Source organism: Myotis yumanensis, unplaced genomic scaffold (genome assembly GCF_028538775.1).
Source record: "Myotis yumanensis isolate MYYU_CA2020_CCGP unplaced genomic scaffold, mMyoYum1.0.hap1 SCAF_1, whole genome shotgun sequence".
NCBI lineage: Eukaryota > Metazoa > Chordata > Mammalia > Chiroptera > Vespertilionidae > Myotis > Myotis yumanensis.
In genome coordinates, this window is record NW_027223752.1 from 78,956,025 (window position 1) to 78,968,740 (window position 12,716).

Below are 12,716 nucleotides of genomic sequence, written 5' to 3' on the forward strand. Positions count from 1 at the left end.
AAACATAACACAGAATTGCAAGAATACTGTTTAAAAAGAAAGGCTGAAGGCATCATTATATTTCAGAGACTTACAGAAAGAGTCCTAAAAAAAAAAAAAAAAAAAATCTAAAGATTCCCAATCCTACCAGGAAAGGTGTGATTTCAAACTAACTAGCCCCCTTCCTACATCCTCCACTTAGAACCGTAAGCTCCCAATGCCATGGCCAGAAACACAGGCAGCACCTGCATGCTGCCAGCACGAGCTGAAGGGTGCTGTAAGGACTACCTCGCCAAAAACACTTCCCACGGTCTGCTGTGGCAACTAAAATTCTATCATTTTTATATTTTTTTGTCATTGTATAGAGAGATACCTAAATAAAATAGGTAATATATACACAATTTAAAGAATTACTGAACAAACAAAAGTAACCATCATCCAGGTAAGAACTAGAATACTGCCAACATCACAGAAGTCTCCCCCACCCTCTGGACACCTGCTCTATGCCCCTCCCCAATCACTACCCCTCCTCTCCACTAGGTGGCCACAATCCGGATTCTGTAATAACCACTTCCTTGATTTTCATTTTACCATTTAAATAGGCATCTCTAAATAACACAGTTTACTTTTTTCTAAGTTTGAACTTATATAGAAAATAGAATCCTACTGAGGAATTGTGGGGGGATGTGGGTTTCTTTTACTTCACTTTAGGTTCATCCGCTCATCTGTGTGTTTATTCCACTGTTCATGGGCATTTGAGTTGCTTCCATCTGTGGCTCTTCTGAAACACTGTTATGAACGCTGGTGCAAATGTCTAGAATTTCTCAAAGGGTGGAAAGGCTGGATCTTCAACTTTACTGAAAAATGGCAAACTATTTTCCAAAGTGAATATACCAATATACATATACACTAACACTGTGTACAACAGAAATTTACTTTTTAAATTTATGAATGGTCTACAAAAATTCATTGTTACAATGGAAATCCTACTGGAAGAAAATAACACGTTAAACTAGATGTACTCTCAGCAAAAGGTCTGCCTTCTAAAACAACATTTGAGAATTGCACAGAGGTGTGTGCCCAACACAGCTAATTCTAGAATAAAAAATAAAATATAAAGAACAGTTCAAAGCGCAGAGCCCTTGTCTGAGAAACCAAGTCTGAATTACACATTTGCCACATGGCAGACACTGAGAATGAGGAGAAAAACAGAGGAACAACTATAGGTGGCAAAATGGTAGAAAGAGGAAAAGACTTTTTATGAATTAACCTAAGACCACCAACTTTTAAATGTTCAGAGACTCAGACCACCTCCACTGGTTAGTTGATAAATACACTCAATAATCAGTTCTATTATACCCAAGAAGAACTTTCAATTTCTCAGAAAAATGAAGATATGTAAATTCTACTGGCAACCATTGCTATATGTCTAACATTCAAGGGGGGAAATGACTTTATTTGACTTTACTGAATAGTTAATTAAGCTATCAACAAAAAATTTAGATAAATACTAAATCTAGGCACCATAGTTACATTCAAAGCAGAACTAAAATTAATGGTGAATTTCAGATAACATGCTGACATTATCAAATCAAGCACTTATTTCTTTCTATTCTTGCATTTCCTAGTGAGAGAAATAGTATTGCCTAAAGTTAGACAGAAACGTGATAGAATAGCATTCAAATCCAGACTTGTTCAACTTAGAGGCCTGTGATCCTTAAACCATACTGACTAAGGAAAGACCATAACATCATAGCTGAACTTGAATGTCCAATATTAAAAATCCAAATGTTCAATGTTGATAAGTTACTTCCAATTTTACTGGTTACTTTTGTACTTAGTAAAGAAATTATATGCTGTGCTGGGTCTCTTCCATTTGCTGCTCCAGGTTCATCCCCTAACCTTCTCCTTCCTGTTCTGCCTTAGGAGTTGATCTATATGGGTGACAGTAACAGGCCTCCCTGCCTTCTGGCCTCCAGCAGGCTAAGCTTATGGGAAGCCCTGGCAAGAGACTGGAGGAGACAGAGTTAAAAACCAGAGTATTTATTCCCCTGTCTTTCTCCCTGTGGAGTCACCTTCACTGGCTAGATCTCTTGACCAAAGGTGATTTATCCTCTCACGGTAAACTGCTCTCCATGAATCTCCTTCCGAGTTCCGGGAGCGAGAGGTGGTAACACCTCCGCTGTTACCTGCCCTCTCCATACTGTACTATCTCTGTGCTTTCCCTACATCCTACCCACATCTTTGTAAATCAGGGGTGGAGAACCTTTTTTGTGCCAAGGGTCATTTGGATATTTATAACATCATTCTCTTAATATAATTCACTTAATATGAATTTATGTGCAAAACTGAGCACTTCCAACAGTTTTATCCATATCAAATAATGGCAACCCCCTGCTGTTTAGGCCAAAAACTTGGTGTCATACCTGTGCATAGTTTTATTTTATTCTCCACAGTCGCATGACCTATATGCAATTCCCTCTAAATAGATCCAGCACCCAACCATGCTTCACCACCTCTACTGCTATCACCCTGGCCACAGCCAACAACAACGCTTGTCTGGATTATTGCAATAGCCCAACTGGTCTACCTGCTCCCTCTCACACTGGTCTTCAGGTTACTCCAACACAGCAGCCAGAGTGATCCTGTTAAAATATGAATTAGCTATACTACTCTTCTCTTCAAAACCCTCCAGTGGCTGCTCATTTCAGAGACTCAAAGCCTTTGAACTTGCCTGAAACACTTCCCACAGATCCTAAATGCCTGCTCCCTCACCTTCCTCAAGTCTTTATTCAAAATGTCACCTTCTCAGAAAGACCTTCTCTGTTCACCCTTTCTAAAACTGTAACAGCCCCCCCACACACTTTATTTCTATCCTGAACAATTATCACCATTTAAGAACTTATATACTTTCCTTTTATTTTCCTTACTGTGTCTTCCAACCCTTAGAATGTTAACTCAGTTTGGCAGGTGTTTTTGTCTGTTCTGTGCACTGCTGTATACTTGGCTTTTAAAACAGTATCTGGAAAGAGTGGGGGCTCAAATAATTATTAAACAGACCACAACTAGATACCATTCAACCAGCTGGCCACAGTGAAAACTTCTAACAGTGCTACATATTGGCAAAGACAGTGAACACTAGGAATTGTAGCTCATCTCCACATTGGAGAGCAAGTTGGCGATATCTAGAAAGTTTATCATGTGCACATCCAACAAACCAGTGAGATGTTTTCCTGGGTTGTTGTGTTGATTTATACAAACAAGAGCAAAATCATTCCAAGGAGTATGGTCAGCCTGTCTAGAGGATATTCTTAATATTTTATGACTACAGAATGAAATCCACCGCTCAAAAGTAAACCAATACAGCCCACTCCAACATATGTGAAGACAGCAGGACAGCTCTTCCCAGGCTTATGGTATGTTACAAGAAAATAATAAATCAGTAGCAGAGGAAGGAAGAAATGTAAGCACATATCAAAAGATGTGACAGTTGCGATCTCCCAAAAACCAATCATAGATAAGCAAGCCACTTAAGAAATCAGTAAGCAAAGAGACTACAAATATATATATACTAGAGGCCCGGTGCACAAAAATTTGTGCACTCGGGGGTGGGGGTGGGGAGGGGGTTCCCCCAGCCCAGCCTGTGCCCTCTCGCAGTCTGGGACCCCTGGGGAGATAATGACCTGCTGGCTTAGGCCTGCTCCCGGGTGGCAGAGGGCAGGCCCAATCCCTAAGTGCAGCCCCTGGTCAGGCACAGAGCAGGGCTGATCAGGGGGTTGGGGCGCCTTCCCCGGTCACGAACAGAGCAGGGCGGATAGGGAGGTTGTGGCCCCACCCCCTGTCACTCACAGAGCCGCAGGGCAATCAGGGGGTTTGGGCGCTGCCCCCTGTCACGCTGATCCCAGTGCCAGGAGCCTCGCTGCTCCGCTGATCCTGGAGCCGGGAGGCATATTACCCTTTTACTATATAGAATAAAGGCCTGGTGCATGGGTGGGGGCCGGCTGGTTTGCCCTGAAAGGTGTCCTGGATCAGGGTGGGGGTCCCCACTGGGGTGCCTGGCCAGTCTGGCTGAGGGGCTGAGGGCTGTTTTCCGGAAGTGGGTGACTGAAGCTTCAACCGCTCCTTGTTTTCTTTTTCTTTTTTTTTATTCTGGGCTAGCTTTAGCTCTGGCTCTAGCTCTAAGGCTTCAGCTGCTATAATCGAAACAATGTATAACTCTAGCTCTGAGATCCCGGCTGGCTGAAAGCTGGTTTCTGGGGTTTTGCAACTATATTTGCAACATAGTTTCTTAGAGTTGCAGCTCAGAGGCCGGCAAGTCAGGCGGGGAACGTTGGAGTCTGCAGTCACTGGAGCAAGCAAGCCTCATGCTCGCTTCCAGCTGCCTGGCTGCCGGCCGCCATCTTGGCTGACAGTTAATTTGCATAAGGATATGCTGATTAGCCAATGGGAAGGGTAGCGGTCGTACGCTAATTACCATGTTTCTCTTTTATTAGTGTAGATATGTATTTTTACACATATATATACCTGACACTCAAACCATGCCAGGTTTAAGTTATAAATAAATGCTAAAATAAATAAACAAAACCATAAGCCAATGTGCATAACTGCTGCATTAGACTAGAATTCTGAATCGCCTTCAAACATTTATGCAGTATTCTTTTTTTTTTTCAATTACAGTTGACATTCAAAACTATGGAACGCTTCACGAATTTTCGTGTCATCCTTGCCCAGAGGCCATGCTAATCTCTGTATCTTTCCAATTTTGGTACACGTGCTGCCCAAGAGAACAGTCTGCAGTATCTTTTAGTGCCAGATACTGTCGTGGCAACTGACTGTACAATTGATTCCATTAAATCCACAGGTAGTCCACATGATAATTTGATTGCACTACCTCAATTTTCCTGAAAATCTTTAAGTAGAACAACTGATAAAAATTGAAGCTAACCAGCACACATTTCACATTTCTCCAACCTTGAATAAAAGTGCTTTTAGACCCATAATTGGCCAAAATGCAGATAACAAGAGAAAAATACTCATCTGAGTGGCAAAAAGATGAGTCACCAGGCCCTGAACAATCAATGAGTTGGATGCCATGAGCAAACCTCTACCTAAGGTGGTTACACTGTGTGCCCCATACAAATAATGACACCAGACTGAGCCGGCTCTTCTGACTCACACTAATACTCACTCCACTAACCTCTTTCTTTCCAACTAATACGCTGGGAGAGAACTCATCACTTTATAACTCTTAGTCTGGTACAGGCACTCAAAAAATACAGGCAGACCGGAAAAAAAGGCAGAACTTTAAAGCAACATAAAGGTAGGGAATTCAAAACAAACTGAAAATATGATTTTCATATTATTTCACTGCTTCCCACATCTTAATCCTTTAAATTTTTTTTAACCTGGCAATATTTTTATTGAGGTAATTATAGATTCACATCTATAATAATAAAAGCATAATATGCTAATTAGACCAGGTGACCTTCCAGACAAAACTGGGGTTGCAAGGGAAGCCCGGGTCCCAGGTGCCAGAGGGAAGCCAGTGCCGGCACCCAGGGGAAGGAAGGCCTACTCTTACACGAATTTCGTGCATCAGGCCTCTAGTACAGTTATAAGAAATAATACAGAGAAATCTCATACGCTTGGCCCAGTTTCCTCCAATGATAACATTTTGTAAAACTACAGTATACTATCACATCCAGAATATGGACAAGACACTGGCAGAATCCACCAATCTTATTCAGACTTACCCTGGTTCATTTGCCCTCACTTGGGCATGTGTGTGTGCGTGTGTGTGTGTGTGTGTGTGTAAGTTCTACACCATTTTATCACTTGCACAGATAGAGCACCACAAGGCTCCATCATACTGCCCTTTTATAACCCCATCCACCTCCCACCCTCCCATCCCTAACCCCTGAAAACCACTAGTCTGTCCTCCATTCATCCTTCAATTTCTTATGTCCCATCCTACAGGGAGTAGCCATCTATAAAACCAGCCCTGCCCCATTGTCTCCTATACCTACCCTCCAGTTCCACATCGATGAGAATCAACCTTAAAAACATAGCTGGCCATAGGAGGAATGAGATTTTTACCCTATTGAAAGAGAAGACTGTCCAAAGCAAACAAGAAAAGTTTTGGTATTCAGGTGTATATGTCTCCAATATGTGCATATCCACTAACATGCATATTTCTGGCTATAAAATAAGGGGGGGAAATATCATATATTCATGAAACTCTATAAAGCTTTTTATAAACATAAGTACCAATCCTCTGAAATCAAAGAAAAACCTGCTGTTTCTCAGACTGCCCACTTGAGAGGAGCATGGTTCAGCATTTTTCATTTCTATGAAGACTATTATCCACTTCAACAGCAACTTAAGTCATTTATATCAGCATATATTACATTTAGAGAAACACCATTTACATACACTTAGACACCATTCTTTCCTTGCAAGCCATTAGACACACTGTCCTTTACCTGGATTTAAAAATCCAAGGGACAAACGATGAATTGCCAGTTACTAAGATGCGATTTAAAAAGGAACATCAATGTCTCTGCCACATTCATAGCACAACCAGTGTGTGAGCGATTGGAATTCATACCTGCAGAGCTGAGGAGAACACTGAAGTCCGTCCCCCTCTGCGATTCTCCACTTTCATTATCGACTTCTTTTTCAGTATCTTGATATCGATCCCAGTTAGAGACTATCTTTCTCTTAGAATAATTTCCCTGTTCATCATTCTCTTCTCCATAGGTCTCTGCATCACTGCCATCTTCAACCTGCAATCATTGGAGAAAATCAATACATAGTCAATGTAAATCTTGACTTCAGTAGCCTCAGCAGGAGTACAAGGTATCACATTAGAGAGCACACTTACTGACTGAGCTCTCTAAGGATAGTAATATTTCAAGATAATCCCATTACACCAGAGTATACTTTCAGGGTAAATTTTCACTTAGCTTTGTAAAGAAAATCTGGCGAGTTCCTACCTTAAAATTTGTGTGACTGATATCTCTCAAGTCCACCCCAGTGTATCGCATTTCAATAGCTGTTTCCTCCTACTGAAACAATCAAGGCTGTAAGAGTGTTAAACTCAAAGTACTTCAGGATAGAAATGAACCCTTTCAATTTACAGATTTCACAAACATTCCATAAATGTGTTATATTGTAAACTTTAAATGGAAACCCTGCTCAGATGCATTCTACAGAACAGTTTCCTGTCTTAGGCATTCAAAGGTTGAGAGAGCATGCAGAATGTGAGAAATTATTAAAAATAAAGGGCCTAGTTTCTTCAGTAAATAAATCGAAAGGGAAAAAATGGTGGAGGAGAAGGAACATAACCAGTTGTGATGTCGGGAACTTATTTGTACTCTAATTCAAACAATATAATTAGAGAAAATCACTTATGAGACAAGTGAAGAAAAGTGAGCAATGACTGAATATTTGAATAAGGATATTATCTCATTTATATATTGTTTAGTATTGTGTGTTATGTTTTTATCTTTCATAAATAAATAGTGAACTATTTATGAATGAAAAGATATGATGTGGGATTTGCTTCAAATAATGGGTGGAAAGGAATGGTGGGTACAGATTAAATAAACTGGGCATAACTGGTCGTTGCTGAAGCCAGATGATGGGAACATAAAAACTCATTATGTTATTCTATCTACTTTTGTATGTGTTTAATATTTTCATAATAAAAAATAAAGAAAAGAGAGATGCATATAGAATCTAAAGACCAGTTCAAAAAAGTATCCTAAAAATTATAAAATCTTGTCAAGAAAAAAACTTGTAAAATATTCTAAAACAAACCATCTGTACAGGATGGGTAAATATATTTTTTAGCCCTGACTGGTTTGGCTCGGTGGATAGAGCATCGGCCTGCAGACTGAAAGGTCCCAGGTTCGATTCCGGTCAAGGGCATGTACCTTGGTTGCGGGCACATCCCCAGTGGGAGGTGTGCAGGAGGCAGCTGATCGATGTTTCTCTCTCATCAATGTTTCTGTCTATCCCTCTCCCTTCCTGTCTGTAAAAAATCAATAAAATATAAAAAAATATATATTTTAAAAAAAAAAAAGTTTGTTTCAACACAGAAACAGGACATGCAAAAACTTAGGAGAGGAAAACAAGCAAAAAATAATATATGAAGCCCCATCATCCCATCCCCTGAAAGTACCACTACTAACACTTCATTGCATGTACTTCCAGATTTTTTTCTGTCTATATGTTTTTCTATCTATATACTATTTTTTGGTAACCAGATTTTTCTCATCAATATTTTGAAAAGGAAATATGGTGAGTTCCGACCTCTCCATTTCAGTAAATTTTATTTCATATGACATCTAGATTATTTCCAAATTTCCCTAACCCCCAAAATTCCTTTACAGCTGACTTACCCAAGTCAGTATCCTATTTAAGACCATGCACTGTATCAAATTGTTTGTCTCTTAAGTCTCTTTGAATATAGCACATCTCTATTTTTATGATATTGATTTACTGAGTGCAGAAGGACTCATCTTCTGTCTGACTGCTTCCCTACAGTGCTTGCTTGTAGATTACTAGTAGTTTCTAGGAATATCAAATTTTAAAAATCAACTGCCCAATGGAGTCATGCTAAAGTGTTGTTGTTTTTTTTGGCTAAAATACATCATAGATGGTGCTCTGAACTTTATATAACAGCACATCAAATGACAGACGATAAAAGGCTAAGCCAACATAAGAAATGCTAAGATTAACCAATGAGGTTGGGTAATGAAGACTGACCCACCCACTATGTTTTCACTCTTACATCCAGGAATTTCTCTGTGGTGTTATTTGGTTCCACTAAAATTTCTAGTTACCCATCAACCATTCACCTAACACCGTAGTCGGCAAACTGCGGCTTGCGAGCCACATGCAGCTCTTTGGCCCCTTGAGTGTGGCTCTTCCTAAGCCTTAGGAGTACCCTAATTAAATTAATAACAATGTACCTACCTATATAGTTTAAGTTTTAAAAATTTGGCTCTCAAAAGAAATTTCAATCGTTGTACTGTTGATATTTGGCTCTGTTGACTAATGAGTTTGCCGACCACTGACCTAACAGATTTAATGTTAGTCAGTAATCCTCAATTCAAATTGCATACGTTTTCATGAAAAGCTGAAATAACTGAGCTTCCAAGAGCACTCCCAGCCCTCAAATATCATCATACGCTTCCTTGACAGCACAAAAACAAAAATAGCAATCTACATTATAACCTAGGCAATGCAAAGGTCGCCTGAACCCTACAGTTTTCCTGCCATTACTAAAAGTTTCTCAGAAAGAAAAGATGCTAGCAGATGAAAGGCATGTGACAGAATGAGATATGCTATATAAATAACAAATACCAGGGACATTCTAAAGAAAATAGCTTTGCAGCTCATAAGAATTTGGGGGCTAGAACTAAAGCTGAAAATACTAGAAAGGTCTAATCTGGGAAAATCCAATATTCTTTTGTTGGCCCACTGGGTAATCAGAGTTCAGAGACTTCCCCAGTTAATACAAAACTTCTGAACATAGCTGTAACACATGGCAAAAGTGTAAACCTGGACAAAGTAATTAGCTTGATATGAAAGAGGGCTATGATCTGAAACACCGAGGAACTATGAACTCAATGAAACAAGCACTGACATGGGAGGCAGGAGACCGAGACAGAATTAATGGCCCTGCCATCATCATCACTTAATATTAACCAAATATTTATAATAGACTGGACTTCACAGAACTGAATAACTCACTAATCCCCAACTTAGAAAAAGCACATGCTGGAACCGGTTTGGCTCAGTGGGCCTGCGGACTGAAGGGTCCCGGGTTCGATTCCGGTCAAGGGCATGTACCTGAGTTGCGGGCACATCCCCAGTGGGAGATGTGAAGGCGGCGGCTGATCGATGTTTCTCTCTCATCGATGTTTCTAACTCTCTATCTCTCTCCCTTCCTCTCTGTAAAAAATCAATAAAAATATATTTAAAAAAAAAAAAAAGCACTGACAAGGATCTCAATACCCCCACCAACTACAGTAACAAGGACAGTTGTCATTAGCCTCCATCATAAGAGGGTGGTAGGAAGTAATGAAGGTTAGAAGACACTTGATGTAACTTAGAAAAAGGTGTATCTTAAAAACGCCTAAAGATTTTATGTTTGGTTCATTTTGCAAAGATCTGAGATAAAATACTGATGAATGCAATGTGAAAACTATAAATATACAGACAGCATTATTTTGTTAACATCATCATTCTGAAATGTGTCTGGTATACAATAAAAACTATTAAGACATTGATGAAAGAAATTAAAGAAGATACAATGGAAAGATAGTCTGTGCTCATGGTCTGGAAGAAGTAATATCGTTAAAATGCCCATATTATCCAAAGCAATCTACAGATTCAATGTAATCTCTCTCGAAATTCCAAAGGCATTTTTCACAGAAATAGAACAAACAATCTTAAAATTTGTATGGAACCACAAAAGACCTCAAATAGCCAAAACAATCTGAGAAAGGAAAACATCAGACTCTATTACAAAGCTACTGTAATCGAACAGTATAGTACTGGCATAAAAACACACCAATGGTCAACTAATTTATGAAAAAGGAGCCAAGACTATACAATAGGGGAAGGACAGTCTTTTAATAAATAGTGCTAAAAAAAACTGCACAGCACACCATACACAAAAACCAACTCAAAATGAATTAAAGACTTGAAAGTGAGACCTGAAACCACAAAACTCCTGGAAGAAAACATAGCTCAGAGGCTCCTTGACATCAGTTTTGGCAGTGATGTTTTGGATTTGACACCAAACACCAAGGCAACGAAAGTAAAAATAAACAAATGGGACTACATCAAACAAAAACGCTGCTGCACAGCAAAGAAAACCATCAACAAATTGAAAATGGAACCTAAAAAGTAGGAAAAAATATTTGCAAATCATGTATCTGATACAGCCTCTCCTCCCATAACTGATTTTAAAAGCAATTTTACAAAACAATGTGTGCATAATTATGTTTCTACATGTTATAGGCCCAACAGTACATTTGCAAATACCTGCTCATGGGAGATATCTGGGTGCAAAACTGTATTGGACTAAAGAAATGACTCCATATGGAAACTCAAATACACAGAAACGAGTGAACAAAACTAGAAATAAGAAAATAAAAAGGCTAATATAACAAAAGCTATAAGTACATGCTTACTCTTCTTCTCTCATAACTTTTAAAAGATATGAAATTGCATAAGGTAAGAATTATAACAATGTTGGTTTTATACAGATGTAATGTGTATTAACAATACCATAAAAAAGAGGAAGGGGAACAGTCTATATAGGAGTAATGTTCCCTTATCTCATTGGAATTAAGTATAAATCTAAAGCAGATTCTGATCAGCTAAAATGTACACAGTACATTTTGCACAATTATATAGGAAATGACTAAAAAGTGAAAAAATAAAGAAATTAAAATGTTACATTAAAAATATTCACTTCATGTCCGGATGGTGTGGCTCAGTGGTTGAGCATCGATCTGTGAACCAGGAGGTCACAGTTCAATTCCCAGTCAGGGCACACGTCCAGGTTGTGGGCTCGATCCCCAGAAGGGGGCATGCAGGAGGCAGCCAATCAATGATTCTCTCTCATCATTAATGTTTCTATCTCTTTCTCCCTCTCCCTTCCTCTCTGAAATCAATAAAAATATATATTTTTTAGAAATATTCACTTCATGCAAAAGGAGAAAGAGAGAAACAAAATATACATGAGACATAGAAAACAAGAGATAAAAAGCCAGACAAATATTCAACTATATCAATAACACTAAATATAAACAGATTAGACAATTCAATCAAAAAGCAGGTACTGACAGAATGAATATTTTAAAATACAACTTATGAGGTCTACAGGAGACACATTAAATTCAAAGATAGAAATGTCATTATAATGAAGTATAGATGGAAATAATTTCATGCCAATAGTATGCAAAAGAAAACTATAATGACTACACAAATAGAATAATAGACTTTAAGGTAAAATTGTTATAAGAGACAAAGAAGGACATTATACAAGGATAAAAGGGTCCATGTTCCTAAAAGACATAATTATAAACATAGAAACATATGCTACTAACAATAAAGCCCCAGAATCTATAATAATAAAAGCATAATATGCTAATTAGACTGGACAGCCAAACAGCGGAATGACCATCTGGATGACCTTCCAGACGCCATCCAGGACCCAGCTAAGGCGGATGTGATGCGATTGGTCAGAGGCCCAGCCATCGCCCCATGATTGCCCCGCAGAGGGAAGCCTAGGCCACCAGCCGGCGGGACAATCACTCGGGGGGGGCTACATGATTGCCCCAAAGAGGTAGGCCCAGGCCACCTCTACCAGGGAAGCCCGAGTCCCAGGTGCCAGAGGTAAGCCGGTGCCGGCAGCCGGGGGAAGAAGGCCTACTCTTGCACAAATTTCGTGCCTAGGCTTTCTAGTAGATAGATAAAGCAGAAACTGACAGAACTGAAGGGAGAAACAGTACAAGCATAATACTAGTTGGAGACTTCAACAACCCACTTTCAATAATGGATAGGACAAATAAACAAAAGGTACTCTATGCACAAGAGAACCAATAAAAAGATGCATTCACTGAAGCTGTGGTCCTATTTAACATACAATAATTTACATTAACTTACAGTCTGCTTAATTTAACTGGTCAGCCTTTGAACAGTATGTTTGGTCA

The 12,716-nt window shown here is 39.2% G+C and overlaps 1 protein-coding gene and 1 non-coding gene across 2 annotated transcripts in view; both read right to left on the reverse strand.

The window, feature by feature from the left end:
- Positions 1–12,716, reverse strand: part of AVEN (apoptosis and caspase activation inhibitor) — a 170,869-nt gene that overhangs the window by 114,671 nt on the left and 43,482 nt on the right. Inside the window, exon 2 of the mRNA XM_070425574.1 lies at positions 6,587–6,764. Within this exon, the coding sequence (XP_070281675.1) occupies positions 6,587–6,764 (178 nt within the window). The remainder of the gene's footprint in view (positions 1–6,586; positions 6,765–12,716) is intronic.
- Positions 4,666–4,767, reverse strand: LOC139000129 (U6 spliceosomal RNA). The gene has a single exon (XR_011469532.1). It is a non-coding gene; the product is annotated as a U6 spliceosomal RNA (small nuclear RNA).